The sequence below is a fragment of the Miniopterus natalensis genome, chromosome 15 (genome assembly GCF_054644295.1).
Source record: "Miniopterus natalensis isolate mMinNat1 chromosome 15, mMinNat1.hap1, whole genome shotgun sequence".
NCBI lineage: Eukaryota > Metazoa > Chordata > Mammalia > Chiroptera > Miniopteridae > Miniopterus > Miniopterus natalensis.
The window spans coordinates 24,224,538-24,251,447 of NC_142095.1; the positions used below are offsets into that span (position 1 = coordinate 24,224,538).

General features: G+C 39.5%; 2 protein-coding genes across 5 annotated transcripts in view; one reads left to right on the forward strand and one right to left on the reverse strand.

Moving 5' to 3' along the window:
• Positions 1–622: 622 nt before the first annotated feature.
• On the reverse strand, positions 623–8,277 carry ANAPC13 (anaphase promoting complex subunit 13). Of its 2 annotated transcripts, none has more exons than XM_016224379.2 (3): positions 8,261–8,277; positions 5,404–5,529; positions 623–1,311 (listed from the first exon to the last, which is right to left on the reverse strand). In XM_016224379.2, exons 2-3 carry the CDS (start codon positions 5,500–5,502, stop codon positions 1,186–1,188), a joined length of 225 nt encoding a protein of 74 aa, XP_016079865.1. In that variant the 5' UTR covers positions 5,503–5,529; positions 8,261–8,277; the 3' UTR covers positions 623–1,185. The 2 variants fall into 2 exon arrangements, with proteins under 2 accessions (XP_016079865.1, XP_016079864.1); XM_016224378.2 differs by lacking the exon at positions 8,261–8,277 and adding an exon at positions 7,664–7,685.
• A 262-nt stretch (positions 8,278–8,539) lies between these two features.
• The window catches only part of CEP63 (centrosomal protein 63), a 40,419-nt gene continuing 22,048 nt past the window's right edge, over positions 8,540–26,910 (forward strand). Inside the window, exons 1-5 of one of the 3 annotated variants that reach the window (XM_016224374.2) lie at positions 8,540–8,788; positions 10,897–10,934; positions 16,817–16,885; positions 17,752–17,929; positions 26,102–26,197. In XM_016224374.2, the coding sequence (XP_016079860.2) occupies positions 8,540–8,788; positions 10,897–10,934; positions 16,817–16,885; positions 17,752–17,929; positions 26,102–26,197 (630 nt within the window). Of the gene's footprint in view, positions 8,789–10,896; positions 10,935–16,816; positions 16,886–17,750; positions 17,930–26,101; positions 26,198–26,910 lie in introns of those variants that run through there. The other 2 variants (XM_087824945.1, XM_087824946.1) reach the window with 2 other exon arrangements.

Here is a 26,910-nt window from a genome sequence, read left to right on the forward strand (position 1 = left end):
TTTTTGAAAAGCTTTCTCTTAGCATAATTTTTTTTCTAAAAATTGTAATTCTCTTTTCTACTAGGTTGTTTTTCTTTGGTTATTTGTGGGGCTGGTGCCTTGGGGTCTTTATTCTGAGTTGAATGACTTCTCAGCAGGACACTTGATGAACAGGGAGATCAGCCTGGATGTGTTCGGCTCACAGGAGAGTTGCTACACAAGGTTTCTACTGAATTCCTAAAATCAGCTCACTTGTTTTGTGATTTATTTCGTCGTCCTAAAAGCTAGGTAAACAGAAAGACCCAGTAAAAATGGGATGAGAAAAGAGATTTCAATTATTGTTTCCAGTTTTCCAATAATGGATACAGAAGTATAAACCAGGGCCTCGTCCCAGAGTTTACAGTCTGGATAGAGAACAAGACAGACACCACTTAATGGAGGCAAATAATTCCAGGAGATAAATACATGTTTTGCAAAATAAAAGTTCTCATATAAACGTATAAGTAATATGGACTCCATGGTGTTTCAGTTATATCTCAAATGGCTTTGAGAAAATAAATACCATTATTGGATAAAACTAGTGGTGCATCTAGCCAATAATCCTTTCCAAAGGCATCAAAAGAAGTGGTAGGGAGAACAGAGGAACTGTCAGACAGTCTTTTATTTATAAATGTATCCACAGTTTGAAAACATCATGGGGAGTCTCAGGAATCCCAGCAGTCAGTGAATGGGCTTCTGAATATCTATTATATCTCCAGCCTTCATATACACACACTCAGACTGCTTCCCCAAGAGGGCACATAAGAAGTTAGTAATTCTCCCTATGTTGGCTTCCTCTCTTAGTCTTTTCCTCTCATATCTTCAACCACCTCTGTCACAGGACACACATAAGCAGTTGGGAAGTGTTAAACTCTGACAGTAAAGCAAAATTATAGAGTTAAAGGCAAATGTTTAACAGAACACGTTTAAACACAAGCTAGTAAATGAAGAACTTTAGGTTCAAAGAGCCAAATATTCTGTGCTCCTGAGAAATCTCCAGCTGTTTCTCATTCTGGTATTTCCACATTGCACTTTGCTGCCACAAACTAAGTGGCTGTACATTTTTGAGTGTTGATCTATCGCTGAAAGATCTGAATTAGGAGACTGAAAGAAAACATTTTGTATTTCTATATTTAAAAAAATCTGTCCATGAGAACGGAGCCAGGGTCAGTTTCCTACTGGAGGCACATTCTCATGCAGGTACTGTAAAGCCAAGTCGGTCCACTTCATCTCTTGTTCTTTAACAGATTCTGTGGTGCCACCATTGTCCTGCTCAGGTTCAGGAAGCTCATTCTGAAAAGGTACAGTGGATATTCAGAATGACAGTAAACTATACATTAACAAACCCCTTAAAACCTTAAGAGCACATAGAATTCAAACCTGAGTTCCTAAAAACAGGCAGCATAATTTGTAAAGTGTATCCTAAAGAGTGAGCTAGAATAAAAAGATGTGAGCTAGTATCAGAAGTATCACTCAGGCCCTACCTGGCCCTGGTCAGGGTGTGTGAGGGAGGCAATCGATATGTCTCTCTCACATCGATGTCTCTCTCTCTCTCTCTCTGAAAAGCAATGGAAAAATATCCTCTGGTGAGGGGGGGAAAAAAAGAAGTATCACTTAGGTCCTCTGCAGAAGGGAACGATGGCCTCATGGCTCTAGCACTTGTGCAGGAGGCAATGTGGCAGAAGGCTAAGGGCATGAGCTTCTGGAAGCCACTGGGATCCAAGCCCATGACTCCACTGCTTGCTGGGTTACTCAGGGAAGGTATTTAAGCGCTTGGAACCTTTGTTTCCTCTTTGAAAATAAGAGAGAAATATAGCCATCACCTCACAGGACTGCTGTGAGACTAAACATGGTGATTTAGATCAAGTGCTCAGCACTAGTCAGGGCATCCATGCTCAAGGAATATTTGCTATTATTGTTAGTGACTGGTTGCTATTGTTAGAAAACGGAAAAGGGCTAATACTGTGTCTTTGGGGGGAGGGCTGCCTTAATAGAATATCACAATTGGTGGCATATTCCTTAAGCACAAGAAATGTATTAATAAACTATCCTGTACCCAACATACCTAGATCATAATGAGCTAAGCGGGGAGCAGTGAAAATGTAACATGAGACCGCCACCTAGTGGTGGAGTTGGGCACCATAAAACATGGCAAATAATCAATTCAGATCCTGCCAGCATTTTCTTAAAATGGTAAGCACAGGCCACACTTAGTGTAGAATCTGGAATAATTTCCTTTCTTACTTATTTATATATATATAAATATATATATGTAAATATATATATATTTTTTCCTAGGTTTATTGAGATTTAATTTACATATGATATTCTGTAAGTTTATGGTGTAAAATATGATTTGATACACATATACATTGTGGAATGATCACCACAATAAGGTCAGTTAGTATACCCCTCACCTCACATAGTTACCATTTTTATGTGTGGTGAGAACTTTTAAGGAAGTTTCCTTATATTTTAAACTTAAATGTATTACTACCAGGACTCTGCTTTGTAACAGAGTTCACTGATACCAATATATTTCTTTTTAATTATCTGAATTTATACTTTTTTTAGCGTCAGCAAACCGTTACTCACTATCCAGACTTATGATTTCCCAATGGGTTCCAATTTGTAATATATGAATATAATGCTTTTCTCCTTGAGAATTATGTTAGTATATATAAAATGATTTATTTATAATATGACAAGCATATCTGAATCCCATACATCTTGCTCTACAAATGTTAAGACTGAAATTCAAACATACTTGTACAAATGGAAAAGAACTTAAAGAGAAAGTTTGGTTCCAGTAATTAGTAATAGCTGACAAAGCATAAACAAGTCCTTGCTTAATGAATTATTTAATTCAGAGGCAGGCAACTTTGCTTAATTTCATCCCATCTGTGGTATGCTTTCTAAAATAATGTCTTTCATTTGGTCACTATTGTCTCTTGGCAATGAATGCCAACATGTAAAATTGCGTATGTACCTGGAAAACAAAATATCATAAACACAACCATCTATTATGGCACACTGTAAAAATGACCATAATTCTTTGCAGCTACTCTTATAAAGAGGCAGTCTTAGTTCCCCAGTCTTGGACTGGGACTGGCCAGGTGTCTTATTCTGGTCAACAGAAAGCAGCTGCAGTGCCAGATGGTCAGCTCTTGGCCTAAGCTCCATGCAACTTGCAGTTTGCTCTGATGGTGCTCTTGGAACCCTGAGAGGGCCATATGAAGTCTGGGTGAGTCTCCTAGATAATGAGAGAGCGTGGCCTAGTCACTTCATTATCCCAGCTCGTAGCCTGCTTAACTGCCAGACATGAGAACGTGTCTTGAATTACCCAGCCCCCAGCTCGCCTGCTGCATGACTGCAGAACACAAGCAACTCCAGCAGGGATGAGCTGAGCTGGTGAAGACCAGAAGACCCTCTCAGCTGAGCTACAAAATCACGAGACAAGTAGCTACTGTTTTAAGCTACTATGTTTTAGGGTGACTTGTTGGGCAGCACCAAAAGCTAACTGATATACGTGATGCCTTAGAATCACAAGACCTGGGGAAAAACATGGATTAGCAACCAGATTAGGCTAGAACGTGGAAGTCAGCATGGACATTTCCCTCTCCCTTGTCCCCTACCACACAAATGGTCCCTGAATCCTGCCATAAGCAGGTCCAGAATTTGCCTATTCCCCTCCATTTTTTTGCCAATGTTCAGGCCCTCCTCCCTTGCCTAGACCATGGCCTCTCCGGTCTCTCTGTCCTGTCACTTGCCCCTTTCTCCATGGCAGACACTCTCTGACAGTGCTGCTACGCTGATTATCCAAAACCTAAATTTGAGCATGGTAGACTTCTATTTTTGAAGACCATTCATTCCTGAATATCCCCAGGATGAGGGCTAGCATGGTACGAAATATTCCTCTTGAAACCTGGTCCAAGCCCAACTTTTTGCCTACCTTGAATGATAGATTCTCCATCCCCACTGAATACTTCACTCTATCTCAAAGACTTTAAAAGCTCTTAGCCTCTGCACACGTGTCCCCATTGCTGGAGTGCCCTTGTCCACCCCCACTAAACTACTGGTCCTCCCTTATGACCAGCTTAAACATTACATTCTCTATTTGGCCTTTCTTGATGCCCACCAGGCAAAGAGCTACTTCCTATACCATGGTGGCTGTTTGTGACCCCCCCACTTAGAACCTTTGTTATTATAATTAGTTATTTATGTGTTACCTCTCTAGACCCCCAGGGGCGGAAACCGCGTCTTATGTTCATATAATCTGGCACACAGGCAGCTTCCAAAGAAATGTTTGTGGAATGAAAGAAACCAAAGTTTACAGGGCAGGATCTGGAGTCTCACAGTCCAACTCATCAGATACCCAACCCTGGGCAAGTATCCCTCTCTGATCCTATTTCTTCCCATAAAATGGGGATAACGCCACCATCCTTGAAAGGCTGTTTCAAGATTAGAGCTAACGTATGTCTAATTTCAATCTTGGTCCATGGCATAAAACTGGTATTCACTACGTGGCAACTCTAATTCTCATTACACTCTTTTTCGACTATTTTTCTAAACTTGGATAAAGCTGTGACTTATTATTTGATATGTGTATTTGTCATTGAACATATTACCTATTATCTCTTATTCTTAAATGAAAACGTGAGTGAGCTGAATTTTCTTTCTCTGTAACAGCAGCAGCAGTCTATCTGTAAGCTTTATCTTATAAACAGCTCTTCTCAGGACAGCTGTATACTCTAAGGAAAACCAGTCCCCCTGGTCCCTGATATCTTTGTCCTTCATAGGCCTCTATGACATAAACAGGATATTTAATATGCATTTATACAAGCAAAATTTTTAGATCATTTACTACATAAGGTTTAACAAACTGCTTGCAGGACAGTTTCCCAGAGAGCAAAAAAGTATATTCCAAGAGGAGCTTGCTGGTCTAAAGGGAAAAGAAGAAAAGTCAGATGTCTTTTAGGATAGGTGTGTGCTCCAAAAATGTGAATTTTTAAAAATGTTAATAGACTGACAAGCCACAGGTAGGGAAGTAAGCTTATATGCCATGGCTTTGTATTCTTCCCCATCTTATGCATTAAACTCTCATCTGCTTTACTGGCTTTGGTGTAGTTGACAGGAAATGGCTCAGAAGACCTGGGTTCCAGTCCTGGAATGACCCCTAACTGAGCTGGTCATATCAGCTCTCTGAACCACATTTCTCTTCAAATAAAAAGTCTAGATGCTCTCCGGAAGCTTCTAAAGTTAGTGGAGTCCACAGCCTTGACTTCTTTGCCTTACTAGTTTACTTGCCCATTGATATTCTACCCGTCCTAGGGCCCACCAGGTCATACCTTTAACCCATCACCCTCAGCACAATTGACAGCCTACCAGTGGGATTGCAACATCCTCATAGGGCAGCTTATCTTCTCGCCAAGCATCGTCAATCAGATCCAAGATCCTTCCATCTCTCTGTACTTCACTGTCCATTCTCCTGCAGCTTTGATCTTGTCAAATCTGTAAGCCAAAGAGGTTATTTCTAAAACATAGACTCAGGAGGTGATGTAATCCAGGACTAGGATTCCCCAGGCTTCTTAGCCTGGATGTGCCTTTTGGCATAATACTACCCTGGGAAAGGCTCATTTTCACATCTGGGTCAGGTGACAACTTACTTTTATTATCACAGTCCCTCCTCTATCCCCCCATCCTCCAGCCAATGGATGCTTTCTAGTGTACACTGGATATCAGACATAGCCTAGCTGGCAGATCAGTGTCAGTGTGACAGGAAGGCAATGTATTTGAGGGCCTCTGTTCCGAGGCCACAGTACATCTAGAATGTAGTTTTGCTCTCCTGACTTGCACATTCACCTTTCCCTGTTCAGGATTCCTTTGATGAGTCCTTGACTCATAACGAAGTCTCCTCTCTGGTCCCTCTAGCCTTCCCTGCACCATTTTACAAGAGTCACCACCTGCCTTGGCTCAAATATTGGCATTCTTAGGCTAAGAAGCCAAATGAACATACGGAGATAACACTGAACTGGGTTATACAAAGTGACCAACCACAGACCTGACAGAAATCCTCAGCTGAGTCTGTAAAGGACATGGCCTCCTTTCTTTCTTTCTAAATATATCTTTATTGATTTCAGAGAGAGGGAGGGATAGAAACATCAATGATGAAAGAGTTGTCATTGATTGGCTGCCTCCTGAATGCCCCTGACTGGAGATTGAGCCCGAAACTTGGGCATGTGCCCTGACCGGGAATCAAACCGAGATCTCCTGGATCCTAGGTCGATGCTCAAGCACTGAGCCATGCCCAGCCGGGCCATGGCCTCCTTTAAGATGACACCCACTCTGGGCCCTGAAGGCAGTTATCTTCAAGTGGGCAATAGTGGTAGGACCTCATGCTACTTGTTTCTTCTTGTCTTTGGGGTTCCTCTGATTCTTAATGCTGGATACCCTTTAATGAAATGCCTGGTCAAGATGCTTACTTATCAACACTGATTCCCCACCCTCTTTTATCCCCCCCTAAACAGCTGTAGCCAGCTTGGAAGGTACCTCTGGGTTCCTTCTTTCCAAGTGTGGGCTATTCTTCATCACAGGTATCACCCTACTGTGATCCCTGCTACAAAAAAGCCATCCTGGAAGTCTGTGGCACCAAAGATACTGTCATTCCCACTTCTAAGAGTATGAAGACTCATACAAGAAACAATCTTTGGGAGTGGAATCCAACTCCACACAGGCCTGTGTTTGCCCCCAATAGTATGATTGCAAGATTGCCTTAATACTTGGGTAATAATTATACAGGTTGGAATGGGGGAGAGTTTTTACCCAAGATAAGGATCTAGGTAAAACTGAAGCAAAAGGTGCCCAGCTACTTCTGCAATCAGTGAACCAGATGAGGTCTTAATGTTTCACACAAGAATTAATCCAGTACTACCCCGTAAATAACGCACAAGGAGCCTGTCTTTAAGAAATTTACTCACAGGAGGTTCCTTACCCTCAGTTCCAGTTATACTTCTGGAGTCCCTGTCCTACAAGAGCCCTCCTTTTTCCTGCTGTCACTCCTTTGTTCTTGATGCCCTGTCCTCTGGGATACCCTCCTCCCTTTTCTCTGCTGATCAAAACCTGCTGATTTTCCCAGGCCCACAGAGATTCCACCTTTTTTGGTCAAGTTTTCTCAAATCACTCCAGCTTCAGCAGCATTCTGCCCTTGAATACTTCCTTCCTGTTCTTATGACCCACTAAACATATCTGGTCGGCTGTGTGACTGATTGCTCAGGTATTATCATCTCTAATTGTTACGTGTAAATTCTGTATCAGTGACTCAACACATCTTTCCCCAATTTGGCCTCGATCTTTTTTCACCTGTCACGCTTTCAAACACCTCTAACCCTATCACACTTTCCGCCCTTTGCACTTGAAAGCCTCTTCTGCCCATCACTAACCTGTACTTTTCCTTTCAAACTAAAGGTGCGCGTTAGAGCATCAGGGTCAACATCCCATTTCCAGAGTTAGGCGCTAAGGCGTTTTCACTCTGAAGGGGCTGGAAAGCATCGAGAGAGGCACAGTCCAGGACGCAGCCACCGTCCCAAGCACTTGCTACACTCGACAGAATCAACCATTACCAGTTTCCCGAACAAGCTCTCCTTACACGTGTGATAGTCCCGATCCTGGAATGCCCTTTCCTCTTCCTTTTCTCCCCAGCTAACACCCCAGCAGGTATAAAAAACTAGGTTTCTTCTTCAAGCCCCAGGCAGAGGGCGGCACCCGCCCCTCCGCGGGTCCCAACCCCCCGGGCGCACTGAGTGACCCCGACTGGGCGCTTGTCACACTGCTCGTTTCATGCTTTTTCCAGACACGCGGGCGTGCGTCCCCCGGAGCAGGGGCACGTTTTATCCACACCTCTGTTTTAGAGTTTCGTAAGTACTTAGTTACAAGATCAAAGCAAGGAGGCCTTTGCCCTTTCTAGAAATGACCCTCGCAGGCCACCACCATCTGCACAGGTGGGCGAGGCCGCCCACAGCACCGACTTCCGGTTGATATACCAAACGTGCAAGGGCCGGGAGGTACCGGGGCAGGCCCGCGACGCAAGTCCCTTTCTACACGACCTGGCGTGCGGTAAGGGCAGCGACGAGGATGCAGTGAAGGCCTCCGCCTCGGCCTAGCAAGGACGGGGAAAGCGTCACGCTGAGGAACGAACTCTTTCCCGCCCTCCAAAGCCTAGGCTCGGGGCGCGGGAAACCCTTACCGACTCAGGGACGCGCCCGCCGCCGCCGGAGCCCGCCCTCCGCACCACGTGACCGTGGGCACGCCTCTTCCTCCGATTCCCGGATGTGGACGAGCCCACTCGCCCGCGCGGAGGGGAGGTCAAGAGGAGGTTGTTCCCATTAAAATTGAGGGGGTAGGGGGCGGAACAAACGTGCCGATGGCGGAGGCTGGACGTCAGGTTGGCGGTGACGCACGCGCGCCCCCGGCCGGAGGTAACGGCGGGAAGGCTCGGGCGCGCGCGCGGCGGCGCCCTAACCGCATGTGCGCACGGAGGACAGGCGAGGGGCGGGCGTGTCCCAGTCCGGAGGCGGCGCACACCGCGGCGGTGCGGCCGACCGCGCGGCTGTATGGCCCGGGGCTGGCCTCCGCTGCAGCCCGCCGGCCGCCAGGCCCCCCGCCACCGCCCCGGGCTCGCCCTGGCGCCCCGCCCCTCGGACTCGCCGCGTACGCCCTGCGGACCCGCGAAGGAGGACATGGCCCTGCGGGCCGCGCCGTCCGGGCCAGCCAGGTGGTCAGCCCTTCCCGGAGGCCGGGCCGGCGGGGGCGAGCTGCTCCCGAGCCCTCGGCGCCCCGGGTCCCCCGCTCTTAGCCTTCCTGCCTAGCCTGCCCTGTCTGGTTAGCTTGCTAGTCGTTGCGATTTAGGTAATCGACGGCAGGCGATGCCGGGTCATTCATGGTGGGAAGTTTAGCCATTTGAAAAAAGTGACTTCATTAAAAAATGTTACTGTTAGTACAGGAGGGACGGAAATGTGGAAATCGTTAGGGACTGAAGTTGGGGAACCCTGGACTAGGGGTTGCTCCATGCAACTCACGGATGGGAAGTAAATGACAGAGCGAGGGTATGAAAGGGATGGTTCCCTAGGGACACTTTAATAATGAAGATACTGAGACGGTAAATCTAGGCTCATAAGGTTTTTCTTAGGTCCCTTACAACAGAATAGAGTGAAGATGAGTCTGATGTCAATGACTAGTCTTCATTTGTAGTTACAGCACACCTGTTTGCGCAAAGTACTTTTTCTTGAACCTTACATCCGATTCCTGAAACCTTAAGTGTTATTTTATTCCTTTAATAAATCATGTTGTAGGGTAGGTACCCTATAGGTACCCCAACATGCTTGCACTTAACTTTATAGATATGAAAAGGAAATCATAAGGATTAGCAGGTGCAAGTCACCTTCAGATACTTATGTTTAGATTTATAGCTGTAGCTTAATTATATAATGAAGTGTATTATAATTGCCTTATTTGAAATGTAGTACCTTCATTGGATTGATTTTTATCCTGACCTTCTTGCCCTTTGATTGTGTATTACCAGTGATCAATATAATCAAGTAAAAAGGACAATGTAAAATGTGTTAAAGATTTATAAACATTGTCACACTGCCCTTTAAATGTGTGTAGATTCAGGTTTTAAAAATTATTTGTAGTAATTGTGTGTGTCAATTGTACTGATTCAGTTTTCTCCCATTAAAAGGAAGACCTTTGCTTGGTCCCTCCTGTTTTCTGTAGTAGAGGTGGCGGATAGTGACAGCATCAGTAGTCCACTCTCAGAGCCTCCAACTTTTAAAAAAAGTCAGCTTGATTTGAAATCAGCTGAAGGCAGCATTGACATAGGTTTCAGGAACTGAATTTTTTTATTTTTATGTTGTTAGTTTTACAAAACCAGAGTACTATCATTCACCTATGAAAATCAACAAAAATTCCTTGATCTCAGCATTCAATAGTCTGAGTTCAGATTTCCCCATTGCCCCTTAAATGTCTTTTTATGATTAACTTGTTTGGATCAAAATCCTGTAGAGATCCACATGTTGCATTTGGTTGATACATCTTTTAAATCTTTTAAATATAGTAGTTCCCTTGCCTCCCTTTCCCCCTTAATATTCTAGATTTAGCTAATTGCCTTTGCTTCCATATCCTTTAACATGTACATTTATTTCTTATATTTTCTTTAAACCAGTAGTTAGAATTAGGATTACACTGTTTACTATAGTAATCACTTGCCAGCTGTGACTATTTAAATGAATTAAAGTGAAATAAAACTAAAAATTAAGTTCCCTAGTCACATTAGCCACATTTCAAGTGCCCAGTAGTCACAGGTGCCTCGTGGCTACCGTTTGGTATAGATATAAAATACTTCCACAATTGCAGAAAGTTCTGTTGAACAGCACTGATATAGAAGCTTGATCAGATTCAACCTTGATTTTATTTTTTTTGGTTGGGGTAGAGGCAAGACTTCCTAGGTGGTGCAATACACTTCCTGTTGCATTAATTATCAGAGACTCACACAATGAATTGTATCTCTTTTTGTGATGTTAAGATTGAGCAGCATAGTGGGTTCAGGTGTTTTCAGCCCCATCCATCCATTAAGAAATTCCCCAGGAGCCTTTCACTTAATGGTGCAGTCTTTTCATGGGTTTAAATTGCCTGTATCCATTATTGCATTAGGAGTTGCAATATGGTGATTTTCTAATTCTGTTATTCCTTCAGTATTTATTAACTGGAAGTCTTTCATGAAGAACTTTTTCCCACCAGTTATTTGACTACCATCAGTTGTTTGAGATAGAATTTGTACAAGAAAGGCAAGAAAAATGCTTAATTCTTTCCCTCTATTTTCAGACTACAGTAATGAGTTGGTGGCCTTACAACCTCCAAAGGTAACCATGAGGGTTTTTACCTTTTTAAAAAAACATCATGAACTTACTGACTTAAATATATTTAAGTTGTTTCAACCTATTGCAGTCATTATTTTTGGATACTCAGATTGTCCTGTCATTGGCCAGTGGTGGCCCCTTTAAGTTAGCTCCTGTCCACTTTGATAAGACCAGTAGTCTTTGATAATTTCCTCATTTTCTGGTAAAACATGTTCCTGGCCCACTTATACATTTCTGGCCACCAAGCAGCCTGGTTCCTTTGAGTGGAAGATGGTATTTAGAGACCACATTCTGGGTACTAGAGGTACTCTTGTTGCTAGGTTGGTCATTAGTTCTAGGATTTACAGTAGCCAGGGTTAGGAAATACATTTTTTTAAAGAGAAATATACAGAATTCATACTGATGTTTATAATTTAATTTTATAGGGTTTTTTGTGTATTTGATTTTATATTTGTATCTTTTTCTCTTTCTGAAAATATTGGTAGTTAATGTTATTAACATAATTACTTTTTTCTTATCCTATATTGTATGTAACTATTTCAAATTAACAATACCTATTTTATTATCAACAATATGATTCCTGAATAGTGTACAGGATTTCTTTGCAGTTCTTTTTTATTCTTAATATATATTCCACTTGGATATGTATAGTACAATTATTGCATTTTAAAGACATGAAACAATTTGGATTTGTTTTATTATCTATAAAACATTAGCATAGATTCCATAAAACAAGTACCTGTAAAGCAAAGTACATCCAGATAAGTTGAGCTTTCATCCCTGTTTTCTCCACCCTATTCCCTCTCTCGTAGGTATTATATTTACTAGTTTGGGGTTAGGGTTTGTTCCCAAAAACAGATGCATCATACATACACACACACACTTTCCCCTTGCTTAGATAAAAGGTAGTATTCCCATATACTATTCTGTAGCTTGCTTTTCTTACCTGATAATATATGCCCTTGTAGATCCCTCCACAGAAATATGTACGGATTGTTATCCCTTTTTACAGCTTCATAGTATTTCATTGGTGGATGAATATTCAAATAGTTCCCTATTGACAAGCATTTGTGTTTTTTCTATTGCAAATAGTTGTACAGTGTATATCCTTGTGCATATGTGATTTCATATTTTTGCCATTGTATCTTTGGGATAGTTTCCTAGAAGTGACATTTTTGGATTAAAAGGTAATAAATGCATATATATCAGTTGTTAGGTATTGCTGAAATCTCCTCTATAGTAGTTGTGCCATTTAGTATTCCTTGTGCAATGTGTATGGGTACCTGCTTCCCATGCTTCATGAGTATATATTTAATTTTTGGTTAATCTGAGTTTTAAGTTTTGGTTAAACTAATACAGCAGGAAGGGTAACTCAGTGTAGTTTAAATTTGATGAGCAAGGTTTGAACATCTTTTCATATGTTTAAGGTTATTTGCATTTCTTTTTCTTTTTTTTTAAAAACTTATCTTTATTGGTTTCAGAGAGAGGAAAGGAGAGGGAGAGAGAGAGATAGAAACATCAATGATGAGAGAGTCATTGATAAGCTTCAACCCACAACCCGGGCATGTGCCCTGACGGGGAATCAAACCCTGATCTCCTGGATCCCAGGTTGACTCTCAACCACTGAGCCACGCCCGGCCGGGCGCATTTCTTTTTCTATGAGCTACTTGTTCATGTCTTCTGCTCCTTGTTCTATAGATTCCCTCCCCCTCAATTTTTAGGTTCTCTGTATATTTGGAGAATTAAGCCTTTGTGATAAAACTTTCAAGTACTGTTGTCAGTTGTCTTTTAACTTGGCTTATGACATTTTTCCCATGTAAAAATGTATTTTTATTTACTCAGATTTCTTAGTCTTTCCCCTTATTCTTTCTGGATTTTGAATCACAGTTTAGACAGTGTTTTACAATTTTATTTTTATTTTGGAAAATTTCTTTGATACTTTATCTGCTGATTTTTTCCCCCTTAAGTTTAAGTAGGGACCTTTCTGGGCAATGGTAAATTATATTGATTGTTTATTGGAGCAGCCCTAGTATATCTGACAGAGCCGTCGATCTTTGTAATCATAGTAATGCCAAGGCAAGTAAGGGACAGAGCATTGTATCCTTTAAATGAGATTTGATGGGTAGGCATTTCCATCTCTTCTATTAGTACACATTTATTTGTAATTCTATCCAGAGTTTTTTCTTCCTGTGTCCCATTTTGTGAGTAATTTTATCTTGGCTGCATACTTTAGATATTTTTCCTGATCTGTGAAACGAAGAGATTAACTTGGAGGTCTTCGTGTTCTTTCTAGCTCTTAAATTCCTAGAAATATGTTAATGAATTTCAAGCATTTGCCCATTATCAGATGTCCTTTTTGGATTATTTTTTCCCCTAAGATTTAAAGTGTGTTTCTGTTTTGGCCGGTTTGGCTCAGTGGTTAGAGCGTTGGCCTGCAGACTGAAGGGTCCCAGGTTCAATTCAGGCCAAGGGCATGCACATCGATTGTAGGCTCTATCCCTGGCCCATTTGGGGCGGGGGCCCATGAGGGAGGCAACCAGTTGATGTGTCTCTCTCACATCATTGATGTTTCTCTCCCACTCTCTCTGAAAAGCAGTGGAAAAACTATCCTTGGGTGAGGATTAAAAACAAACAAACAGAACACACAATAAAGTGTGTTTCCCTGCTTCCCAGACTTGATGAAAAAGCTTGTATTTCCTTTAATCATCTTATTCCAGATTTCACTGATTTAAAACAGCTTTCATTTCAAAGGAGAGTTTTAATTAATAACTTTTGTTTGTTGATGTCTTGGTCTAAATGCAGAAATGACTAAGGTTGCCCTCTAACAATTGTAGAGCTACACAGTTTCCATTGAACCACATTAGCGTTTTATAAAAGTGTTAGTGGCCAGGAGTGGCAGATTACCAAAGAGTAATTACTTAAACCTTGTATTTAATCTTATGAACAAAGATACTTAACTTTTCATAATTATCACATGGCACAGGCAAAGAAGAAAGCAAAGTGACATAATGCATAGAGTTGAGTGAGGGTCAGGCTGGTTAGGAAAGGAATTAATGATATGGCTATGAGAAACTGAAATGAGAAAAGTCCACAGAAAATCTGAGTCCTTGCTATTTACCTGATCCTAAGGAACGAGAATTGATGGTGTTTGACAGCTACTCAAGCAGATGGTGAGGGTATTATTAAAGAAACACATTACACATTAATAAGCTTACTTCATTTTACACAGAGAATGCTGCTGCTCCCCCCAGCCCCTCTTTAAAAACAGGGATATCTTTGTTTTAGACAATTATTTTGATTTCTGAAATGGTAATTTTCCTCATGTGGACTATTTCACTATTGTGCTACTGCCACCTGGTGGCTATGGTAATGATGTTATACTTTAGTTTTTATTTTTTCCTGTATTCCTACTTTTGATTTGGTTTGATTTTATTGCCAAGAAGACTCTGTTGAAGAAGACATATTTTAAGATATGGAATACTGTAAAGTATATAAGATTGTACATTGGCTGAGACTTGTAAGTCACACTGCCTACATTTGAATCCTAGAATAATAATTTGTAGTTTATCACAGTCAAGTTATTTAGGTCTGTTTCCTCAGAGTAATAGCATTGATCTTTTGTGAGTGTCATGAAGAATGAATTAGTTAATATATACATGGCAGAGCAGTTGAGCACTCAATGATTTTTAGCTTCTATTATAAATATTGCTAATTATTAAATAATGCCATCCAGAAAATGTATCAATGTATTATATATTACTAAATGTGTATTAATAATATATAATACTAAGTATGTTAATATTTAAGAATAACATGGCCTAAAAAATATAATTTTGCTAATGATAATTTTGAATAATTGCACTTTCCTACATATTTTATAAATATCCATGTATAGTTGTCAGGAGCATGCTGGTTACAGTGGATATTTAACTGGCTACTAGAATCCCATGAAAAAGCTGGAAGAAATCTTGGAGATTATAGTACATACTCCTTATTTTACAGATGCAAAAACTGAAGTCCGGGGATACAAAGCTAGTTAGTTGCAGAGCAGAGCTGTATCCTGGGTCTCCACCTGCATGGAACTGGGTGAACCCTGTACTGCCTCTGAGTTCTCTAGAGTGGACCAAACTTGGAGTCTGGGCTGTGTTATAATTGACCGTATCATGCTTTGAAAGAAAGTGGAGTAGGACATAAAAACCTTTTTCTTTAGGTTTTTATTTTGTCTAATGAAGGACAAACTGACTGGAAAGAACCCTCTCTGCCATATTTATGCTTGAGTAGTCTGTTACTCCTGTTAGAACTTTGGAGATAGGTACAGATAACTCTCAGCAGCTGTAGTCTCCAGCTTTCTCACTCTCCCCTGTTTCCAGGAGACTGCCTGTCTCTACAGTTTCCCTCTGGGAGAACTGTTTGGGTTATTTTTTTTTTTTCCCATACCGGACTATTAACTCCTTGGAAAGGGCAATGTCTTTCATCACTATATATCTAGTGGTGAGTACAACACTGAATTCTTTGTTGAATGAAAGAATCCTCAGAGAAATACAATTTTTAGACAAGACGTTAGGACAGAGGGGCAGAACCTCCACAACATGGTATTTGGGAATCACCTAAGAGACTAACTTAGGATTGAGTCTTTGAAGGTTTTAGGAAAAAAGCGTTATCTCAGGAGTGAGAAGTGGTTTGACATTGACTCAGGTTTTGAAGATTTGCAATAATAGGTGAGAAACAATAGCTATTATTACTCATTGGTACTTCTGAATATAAGGGTGGCCTTTCCTCCTCACCTTCCTTTCTTATTCGTCTTTTTTTTTTTATAACATTTTTTTTTTTATTTCAGAGAGAGGAAGGGAGAGGGAGATAGAAACATCAATGATGAGAGAGAATCATCGAATCATCCCATCCATAGGCCGCCTCCTGCACGCACCCTACTGGGGATGGAGCCCGCAACCTGGGCCTGGGCCCTGGCCAGGAATCGAACCATGATCCTCAGGTTCATAGTTCGACGCTTAACCACTGAGCCACACTGGCTGGGCTCACCTTCCTTTCTTTATGGTGTCTTTCCCTTTCTACAACAGTCTCTTCTGTGTCCCTCCTCTTCTCTTTCTCTGCCAGACCCTTCCTGTGTTTCTCCAGCTGTGACCAGCTTGCATAGGGGGATAGGTAAAAGGGAGAGGAATTGACATTAAGCTCAGCCGAAAGCATCCAGCACATGCCCTGTTGAAATGCTACACTAAGCTCTGGAGCTGCAGGGATGAATAACATTGGTTTTTTGCCCTGGAGGGATGGACAGTAAGGAGAAAGAATGTTCCACTGGGTGTAACTCCTGTGAAAGAACCTAAGGACTAGGAAGGATGAAGTGTAGAGGAGGGAGGGCCCACATAGCTCCTTTGAGAGGAGGGAGGGTGTTCTAGGAAGCTTCAAGGGTTTGTCACATTGAGGGTGAGTAGGATCTCCTGTGATGGACCAAGGAGGGCAAGCTCAGGGCATTGAATCTGTTTATAGTATTTCTTAAAAAAAAAAAAAGCTACACTTTTTCTCTGATGTGTGTGACCCCTAATTTCTTCTGTATGGGGGTCTATGTCAGTGTCCCTCCACCCTTATATTAGGGAGTAGGGATACAACAATGAGGTATTGATTTCAGTCATGCTAGGAGAAAGTCAACAGCAGCTCAGATCCCTTTAAGTCATTTTGTTTTAGTCTGAAATGTATTTGGCCCTAATATTTTTGGAAGTGATATTCCTTGACTGCTCCTTCAGTCATCCTGAGAAGCGCAGCATTTTCTCGTTATTACTTGTATGCTTTCGTTCACATTCTTAAGTTTGTCAGTTGGAATGTTAGAACTTAAAAAATGGATTTTCTCCTGACTGATATTTTTGCTTTTCCAGTTGCCAAAGCAAAGGGGATTTGGCGATGGAGGCTTTGTTGGAAGGAATACAAAATCGGGGACGTGATGGGTAAGTTTGCTTTTGACCTTAAGCTTCTCCCTCAGTTTAAACAGTGTATGTGAGCTATGCCTCTGACCATTTTGTGCTTTGGGTATAGAAGCAAAAGTGTTGAGCCAAAGCTAAGCTGATTCATGTTGTGGATAGCATCTCTCTCTGTTGTTGGCCTCATCTCAGCTTCCCTTCATCCCTCTTTAAATTTTCTACTCTTAACAAGCAAACATAGAAGTAAAGAGCTTCTGTGACACTGAGAACAATGTCTTAAGAAAGTGTTTAAGCCTCAGTAGTTATAGCTGTCTGTGAGCGTTCTTTGCTGTTTCCCACTCTGGCATATCTAGCATCTCCCAAAACTTTGAAGGACACCAGTAAGTTTACAATAATCAGATAGGTTGCAGTAAGTTTCTGCTAATAAGATGGGAAAGAATAGTTGAAATAAATCTGACTCAAGGATGAATTTCTTGAAACAGCTCTTAAAATTGTATTTTCCCAATAGCCTACTTGTTTCCAAGGCTTTTTATTTTGACTGAGACTGTGAAATAAGCCATCCTGGATTCTTCCTGAAAGCTTCCCTAGAATATTAGAAAAGCACTAGTTGTTGGCTGTCGAAGTCTCACTCACAGGCCAGACTTAAAACATCAATTTTGTGTTTGACCAAATGACTTAGGCTTTAGGTTGGCTGTTAGAGGGAGACAAAATATTTTTGGGAAAAGTCATCACCCTAATATGAACATCAAAAGGAAAAGCTCTGGAGTCCAGTTCTTTGCTTCTGATAATTTATTTATTGACATTTTGCCCCCTCAGGTAGGTTTATATCTGCTGTATTTTTGCATCTGAAAGATGAAAACCCACTTTGACATGTTCTGTGTTCTTATTTATAGGGGATTTTTGACATCCTGTGAAGCAGAACTGCAGGAGCTCATGAAACAGATTGACATAATGGTGGCTCATAAAAAATCTGAATGGGAAGGGCAGACACATGCTTTAGAGGCTTGCTTGGACATCCGTGAACAGGAACTTAAGTCTCTTAGGAGTCAGTTGGATATGAAACACAGAGAGGTAAAGCAGTTGGTTTATTCCTCTTTTTGATATTTCGACCTTTTATATTAAATATATTTCTTAAATATTTGTTGAACAAAGTATTTTTGTGTCTTTAGTTTCTATGTTGTCTTTTAATTCTAATGGTTTCTTTTATTATTTTATTTTTAAACAGTCATTACCACACTGTTTTCCATGTCCATGAGTTCCCTCCCTCTCTCTCTCTCTTTTTTTGCTCCATCCCTCTATCCTTCCAACAATCCCCACCCCTCCACCAAGGTGTCTGCCAGCTCTCTATCTATGAGTCTGTCTCTATTTTGCTTGGTAGTTCAGTTTGTTCATTAAGTTCCACATATGAGTGAAATCATATGCTATTTGTCTTTCTCTGACTGGCTTCCTTCACTTACCATAATGTTCTCCAGGTCCATCCATGGTTTCTTTTAGAAGAAAAATCTATTGTGAAAATGCCTAAGAATATAAATATTTATTTCAATGAGCATGTTGCTTTGGTCACATATAATACATACATAACTTCTTTATAAAAATGTGAATTTTGTCACATGATCTTTGTATAACCTCTGTCCTATATATCCATATTAACATTCACTGAGGTTAGTCAGCATTGTTTTTGGCCTCACTGTATGCCTAGTATGAAAAAGTTAAGCCCAGAATTCAATAATTTACCTCTTCTGGTTAGATTTAAAACAAAATTCCAAAAATCCCTTTTAAAAAATTTATAATTGCTGTTGTTCAAAATTAGGGGAAAAGAAAAAAGAGGAAAATAAAAATTACCTGCAATCCTGCCACTCACAGATTTTGGTGATTTGGGGGAAAAGTTTAATATTTGCTGATTGATTTCTTATAACTTCGCTGGTACAGTAGAAGTACCTGGAATATTGGAAGGGAAGCAGAAAGCATTTGTAAGTGCAAGAATTGCCTCTAAATTTCTGGCATGAATGTCAATCTCCGAAGTATTAGAAGAGTCGTAGGGAAACACTGGTCCCAAGTCCTACTCTGATGGACTTCCTTCCATAGGATCCCCACTCATTAGTGCTGCTGTTCACTTTATTCAGGTACACTTCTGTGAGTGGCACACTGAAATTGTGATTCTATTGATGACTTATCAAGACTATTTTAGACTATTTCATTTAGCAAGGAAGGAGCGAGGCTTGATGAAAGTGTATTATGTTTGTCAAGTGGCTCTCATTGGTTGGCCATTGGCACTTTGGGTCAAAACAGTACATAGTAATATTGGCCATGCCAAATTCAGTTTCTGTGAGTGCCCCTTGCTAAACTGGAATTTATTTCAAAATTTGGATAGAACTTGAGAATTTATTTTAAAATTACAACTCATGCAAAGATAGGTGGTGAAGTGCATGGAATCATATTTAATTTTAAAACTTGTGACTTAGGTAGAGTCAGTGCTCCTTATCTGGTAAGCTGCTTTCACTACCACTTCTTTATTTCTCTTAAGGCAAAACAAAAGTAGTTCAGTTTAGTAAGTTAAAGTGATAGTGATTTTCCAGTTAAGGAAAACATTATATATATGTCTCCAAGTCATGTATTTTGGTATAAACCTGTTAAAGTAATTCTTGTGTGTGTGATTATGAGAGTATTTAGTCACTTTGAGGCTGTTTGAACTTATTTTTGTAGCTTAGTTTGGATGTCAAGAGCGTTATTGCTATTACTTAATACCTTAAAGAGAAATTATAGGTTCCATGTTAAGGATTTGAAGATTACAGGGTTGAACTGGCACATAAAAGAAATTTAGAATTGTAGCTGTCTGGCCAATTTGCTGCTTCATTGAATGGGCTGCTGAAAGTTGATTAACTTTTTAGAACTAAAGCACTTTTACCAAACACTAGTAATGGAATCTGTTCCATAGAGATTGTCTGTGAAATTGTGGTGGGTCCTGGCTGGTGGTTCAGTTAGTTGGAGCATCGTCCCGTACACCAAAAGGTGGCAGGTTTGATTCCTGGTCAGGGCACATACCTAGGTTGCTGGTTCGATCCCTAGTCGGGGCGTGTATGGGAGGCAACCGACTGATGTTTTTCTCACATTGATGTTTATCTCCCTCCCTCTCTAAAAATCTCTAGAAACATAGCCTTGGGTGAGGATTAAAAAAAAGAAAGAAAAGAAATTGTATTGGTAATACTATGTTTATATTCTACTTTGAACAGTAAATGACATGAGAACTAGAAAATAGGGCTGTAAATTTTTTTCATTCTTATTTGTCAGCCTAGAAGCAGTTAGTCCTGTGGTATAAACCAGAGCTGCTCAGGTGATGGGCCCACAATGAGTTAAAAATCTTACAGCAGAATGTAAATCAGTGCATTGTGTCCTTCACTTCATAGAAGGTTTTGCTGTATAAAAATGTCAGCTACACTGAACAGTGTGTTTCGTGACACAGTTGATTTACATCCTGCCTCAAGCTCCTCATACCTGCTGTTGTGGCCAGCGCCTGCCCATTCATAGGTTGTACGTATAAACAGCCCATTTTTTAAGCGAATGCTTTATATGTTTTCTGATTACACTGTTGGGACTGGGTTGGTTTTAATGGACATTTCTGCTGCTGTTACCTTGTCACACCCTACAGAGCAGGTAGACTTAATGAAATGAGTAAGGAATTTGGAGTCCTGGCTCTGCCTCTTCTCAACTGACTGGCCTTGAACAAATAATTTAACTTCTCTGAGGCTGTTTCATCATGTGTAAAATTAGGATTAAAAACCCTAAGTCACAGTGTTGTTGTGAAGATTAAGTTACTTTTTAAGAAAGCACTTTGAAAACTATAAATTGCGTTTAGAATCAGTGATTTCAGCCCTTCTGTCACCCACACTAACTGTTTCAAACCTTGGCCCCCGTCTCTCTGCCTCCTGCCATCCCTCACTCTCAGGTTTAACCTCTTTTTTCCCCTCCTTTTGTTTAAGACAGTTAAATATTTTGAGTGCCCATTATGAGCCAGATCCTGGTACATAAAATGAAACAATCTTTCCTTCACATTTAATATTTATGTTTGCCATATATAATAAGCACAAAGAAAAATGGTCCTACAGGCTCATAAAGAAAAACAGTGATTGTCTGTCCCACCCCCCTGAACCTAGGATTCCTGCTTCTCTGAAGCACTCATTTCGATGCCTTTCTCTTTCTTTTGGTATTTTCCCCATGTTTCTAAGTAACATTTTATACTTACATATCCTACTTTTCAGGTTTAGCTATATATCTAATGATTTTCTACTATGAAAATTAAGGATTTTGCTCTCTTCCATACTATTTCCATTCCCTCATCCTGCCAGGATTACATATCTTAATTTTTGGTTAGCTAGGTTTTCAGTATTTACATCATTAAGATGGTAAATATTATTCACAGCTTAGTCAGATAGTATAATGATAATCAAACTTATTTCTTGTGTAATTTTTATTTTCTTGGGATTGAATAATTGTCTTGTTTTCATTTGCTTTTTAAAAGCATACCTACCAGTGATACTTCCCAAACTCTGACACAAATGTAAGTTTTCTTACTGTTTTCAGACATGCCAGGTACTGTACCTATTTTCTTCTTTTTTTTTTTGGAGCTTGCCATTCTCAAATATGGATACAGTATATAGGCATGCAGGAGAGTTTCATCTTGGGAACTCATTTCACCATTATTCTGGAGCTTTTATACATTTACTTCTTCATTTTGGTAGAAGATAATTTTATGCATCAAAAAATACCTTTATTCTCTCTTCGCATCTGATTGAAAGTTTGATTGGCTGTGGAATCCTGCTTTAGAAGTAAATTTCACTCTGGATGTTTTTAGTTAAATGTGATCTTTCAGACTTTAACATTTGGTAATGGCAGACTAGGTAATTTGCGCCAGTTCACCTACTGAGGACAAGTAGATAAGTTAGACTTAAAAAAAAAAGTCCGCTTGAAGTAGAGTGCTAACAGGACAGTGAAGAATTACCAGGCCAGGGTCTGCACTGAGCTATCTAGGTCCACAGAAGTGAGCTCAGGGTTTGGGGCAATTATTAGCTGAAACTAGAGATGGCAGCTGAGAGCAGGTAGAGACTGAATAGGGCTTTTGATAACTTCAAGGGGTTAAGAGAATAAAGGATTTGATGTCCAACGTGGGCCTGAATCCCTCCTCGTTTTGGGTTGGGAACCTGAAAGGAGTAAGAATGGGCCAGATGTAGAGTAGGCCCTCTTCGAACTGCTATTAAGCTGCAGACATTTAAATCTCTGAATTAGTTTAAGGTGATCTAGAGTAGCTCCAGAGTGCTAGGCAGCTCCAGAGTGCTAGGGCTTCCAGGAACCTAGAAAAAAGCAAACTTACATTTTCTCTCCAAAGGGGAAAAAAATCACCATTCTGGCTCTCAAATTATTTCTTCAAATAAGTTTGCAAATATAATGCTTGATCACCACTGAGGAGGCAACATCAGACACATAAGGAGCAAGACAAAAAAATTATAAAAAACAGAGGCAATAGACGATAGAAGCACACCCAAGGCAAATCTAGATAGTGGTATTATCATGCTTAGACTTTCCAGTAGTTATATTTACTGTGTTCAGAGAGACTAAAGATAAGATTGTGCAATTCAAGAAAGAATTGGAAACTATAAAAAAACTCCAAAATGAGTGGACATTAGAGTATTGAGAAATAGAATAATTGAAATCAAGGTCTTAAAGATTGAGGTAATTAGTAAACTGGAAGATGGCACAAAAGAAAATGTTTAGAATAAAGCATAGACAAAATGAAAGCAAATACAGAAGAGAAAGAGGACACAGGGAGCACTTTGGGATCCCTGAAAGAGAAAAGAGAGAATGGGCGAAGCAGTATTGGGAGGTCAATTGGCTGAGGTTTTTGCCCAAAGCAAGAAAGACAATGCATTTAAGAAATCCAAGAATCTCAAGCAAGATAAATAAAAAGAAATATTTACCTAGGTTGAAAACTATAGACAAAATAGAAATCTGAAAAAGTCAAAGAAACAAACAAAACCAGAAAGATTATCTACCAAGATAAAAGACAGATTATCTACAAACAGTTCTTAACAGTTGACTTGATAGTTAAAACAGTGAAAGCCAGAAGACTAGAATATCTACAAAGAAATGACTTTTTCCCCTGCCAAACCAGAAATCTATACCCAGAATAAAGATCAAATCAACAAAACTTGAGAGAACTTGTCATTGACAGACCTGCACCAAGGAAATACTAAGGAATTTTCTTCAGGAAGAAGGAAAGTGATGATGATGGAAAAAATTAATGAAATGAAATGAAATAATGATGAAATAATAGTGAAATGAAATGAAATGAAATAAAATAGAAGAAGAAGGAAAGTTATCCCAGATGGAAGCTTAAGAGATTAAGGAAGAAATGAAATAGTAAATATGTGGGTAAATTTAAATGAAGATTGACGGTCAGTAACAACAATAACCTTTCAATTTAACACGTGTAGGATTATGATCTCATTTAAGTCAGATTTGGGGGTGTAAATGGAATCAAAGTATTTCTATAGTCCTTGGGTTGCCTGGGAATTGGTAAAACAGCTAATTAACATTAGATTTGTTCAATCACAGACCCATGTTTTAATCTTGAGAGAACCATTAGAAGTATATATTAACATATTAATAGAGTATATATCTCCCAAGCTAATAGGAAAGAAATGAAATGATAAGTTACCAGTTCCAAAGAAGGCAAAAAAGGAGAGAAAAAGGAACATAAAGCTTATTAAGTACAAATAGCACTCAATAAGATGATAGATTTAAATCCAAAGAAGCCCATTCAATGTAAATACACTAAGTGGCTCAATTAAAAGACAAAAATTTTCCAGCTGGGTAAAAGTAATTAAACTCAATTATTTGGTGTTTGTGAAGTACAGCAAAGTTGAAATAAAAATAAAACTGTGTATCATGTAAAACACTTTGAGTAGAAATATTGTATAGGTATATTCATATTAGAAAAAGTGAACTTGAGGCAGAAGCAATGAACATTACTCAGGTGAAGAGAAACACTTCATAATGATAAAATATGAAATTTCAGTGCACGTAACTGTAGCAGACATTTTTTGTGGCCTGTGCCTCCTGATTTCATCTTGGCTGTGCAACGGCTCCTGTGCACTGCCAGCATCTCACTACCTATGCTTCTCTTCCTGGAGCCTTAGAAGGCTGCTCAGGTGAAACCTAGAAGTGTGGGGATGTTAACACTCATGGGGCAGGCAGGCCTTAAGCAGTGGGGGAACTGGAACTGGTGCATATTCTGCAGCTTCTCATCCTGGAGGGACAATTCTGAAACACATTCTGTCTGGTTCCTTGGTGAGTTCCCAGTGTCATTTAGCCCCAGCTGCTTAACTGAAGAAATAGACTCAATCACACACCCTTTTATTGGCTTTTTTTCCTTGTTTGGGTCTCCCTTCCTATTTCCTCACTGTGCTACCTGGGATCACTTCCAATTATGTGCTCTGAAGTCCATGCCTCAGGCTACACTTTTGGGAGAACTCAAACTAAAACAAACCCCCAAAAAATTGAAATTTGTAAATATCTAATAAAATAGTTTAAAAAGAAATTTCTCTCCCGTTCTCCCTTATCTGTGTGCAAAAAGAGGCAGAACTACAAAGAGAAATAGAATAAGTCATAATAGTATAGGGGAATTTTAACCCCCCCCTTTTTTAAAAAATGTATCTTTATTGATTTCAGAGAGAGATAGAAACACCAATGATGACAGTCATTGATCAGCTGCCTCCTGCAGGCCCCCTGCTGGGGATTGAGCCCACAACCTGTAACCTGCTTTTCTTAGTAACTGATGGAACAAGAGACAAATATCAGTAAGGATATAGATTTGAGCATCGTGATCAACACTTGACCTAAGTTATACATACAGAACTCTGCACAAGGGGAGTTGGAGTACACGTTCTTTTCTAACACAAACAGAACTCTTTCCAAAATTGACCATTTGCTGGGCCAGAAGGTAAATCTCAACACAATTCAAAGGCTTGAAATCATAGAGAATGATCTCTGAACATAGAACAAGTGAGAAGATACCTAAAAATTAAAAATTCTTTAAAACATTTTTATAAATGGTTTTCTCAGTCAAATCTTATTATTTTGAAATGACTCAGTTTTAAGCTTAGAAAGTTTCCTCCTACCCAGAAATCCAGTAAATATTCACTAAATCTTTTTTAAAAAGTAGTTTTTCTCTTTTCCATTTTATTAGCTACATTTAATCATTCTTCCAGTTTAAACTTCAGAATCACTTTTTCAAGTTCAAAAAAAAAATCCTACTAGAATTTTTCATTGGAATTGTGTTAACTCTTTGTTCTTATAAGAATTTTTTCTTGTTTTTTACACTGAAGTATAATTGAGCTATAACATTATATTAGTTTCATGTGTACAGTGTAATGATTCAATATTTTTATAAATTGCAAAATGACTATTGCAATAAGTCTGCTTAATATCATCGTCATACATAGTTACAAATTTTTTTCCTGTGATGAGAACTTTTAAGATCTATTTTTTGCTTTATTTTTAAAATTACCATTCTATATTGTATTTGAGATTACTACCTCCTGATCCTCCTCACCCCGCTCCCTCCTCACTTACTAACAGATGCAGTTCTAACTGGGAGAGAGGCCGAGAAATACTGATGGATATTGATGGAGGTGAGGGCTGGGCCTGAACTGCCTGTGGCTAGTTTCAAACCATTGTGAAATGGGTTAGGATAATGTCCTTGCTCTGGTTGGTGGAACTGATTTCTCTGAATTGGGATAAATGGTAAGGCAGGTGTAAGTCTCCCACTGTCTTTTCTGTCTGACATTACTATTTTGCATTTTGATTTATAGAACTTATTCTTGCCGTCTCAGAGTTTTGTTCAATATTCTTAGTTTCCAAGGTTCTTATAGCTGTATATCTCTTAATTTTTTCATGTGTTGTATTAAAAAAATTTTTTTTTATAGAAAGGGTTATGGAGACTAAATCAGAGAGTGAGAACAAGTTTTCATCTAAACGTAGAAATAGAACAGTTGTTTGTTTCTCATTTATGGCAATGCTGTAGACCATTAAATAATTAGATATTTGACTTAAATGAGAAGTGGGGTAATACCATATACAATTGAGAACTTGTGTTTACAGATAAGTACAAAGGTTATTTTCTGTTTTTATGTTTCAGGGATATTGTTTCAATGCTAATAATGAACACTGCTACCACCTGTCTACTTGTAGGTTGGAATGTTGCGTCAGCAGGTGGAAGAACATGAAAAAGCCAAGCAGGAGATAGCCATGGAATATAAGCAGGAGTTAAAGAAACTACATGAAGAAGTGAGATTTTAATTCTGTTATGTGTTGTATTATTTTGTCTCTTTAATCCTTGAGAATTTTGTTAATGGGCCAGTTTCTGCTTTGTAAAGTGGAAAGTACATGTTCCCTGGGAGGAACAGGGGTGGGAACTGATTTCTCTGTTCTTAAGTCCAGGCAAAGAATCTTGGCCTAATTATACATTTGATACTACCTAGAACAGAGGTTCTAAAATGTGTTTCTTGGTTGAGTACCTGAAAGAAATAAAGCTATTTTTGTATAATACTGTGACCTATTGATACCAAAAACTTACATTAAATATTATTTTTGAGTTAAGTCAGTTACTAGATTTTAAGTAATGGAGGATCCAAAGGTTTCAGAAGCATTTTGGGATAAATAAGTAAGACAATTTGTCAACTCAATTTTGTTGTTAAGATTGGGAAAATTACTTTTAATTTCATTCCAAAATACTTCTCCCCTGACTCTCAGGGTTCCGCAGGAGAATGGCTCAAAACCACAGCCCTGCTGCTTTTATGGGGGTGGGAGGAACTGCGGGGATCCTAAGCCCAGGGCTTTTGTAATAACAAAGTTTTGTTAAAAATATTTTCCCTTTATACTATCTTTGACTCAATGTATTTCTTCTCTAGTGTTTATGTTTTATATATAGTTTGAGTTGTTTTGTATTAATTTGCAAATCAAAGATGCTCTTAATCTATTTTTGGTAGTACTATTTCGCA

What these genes read in the sequence shown, in the direction of transcription:
- ANAPC13 (XM_016224379.2), bottom strand. Translation starts at nt 5,502, where the DNA reads ATGGACAGTGAAGTACAGAGAGATGGAAGGATCTTGGATCTGATTGAC. An exon ending in AGGATGTTGCAATCCCACTG is followed by an intron (nt 1,312 to 5,403) that starts GTAGGCTGTCAA and finishes GTACCTTTTCAG; the next exon opens with AATGAGCTTCCTGAACCTGA.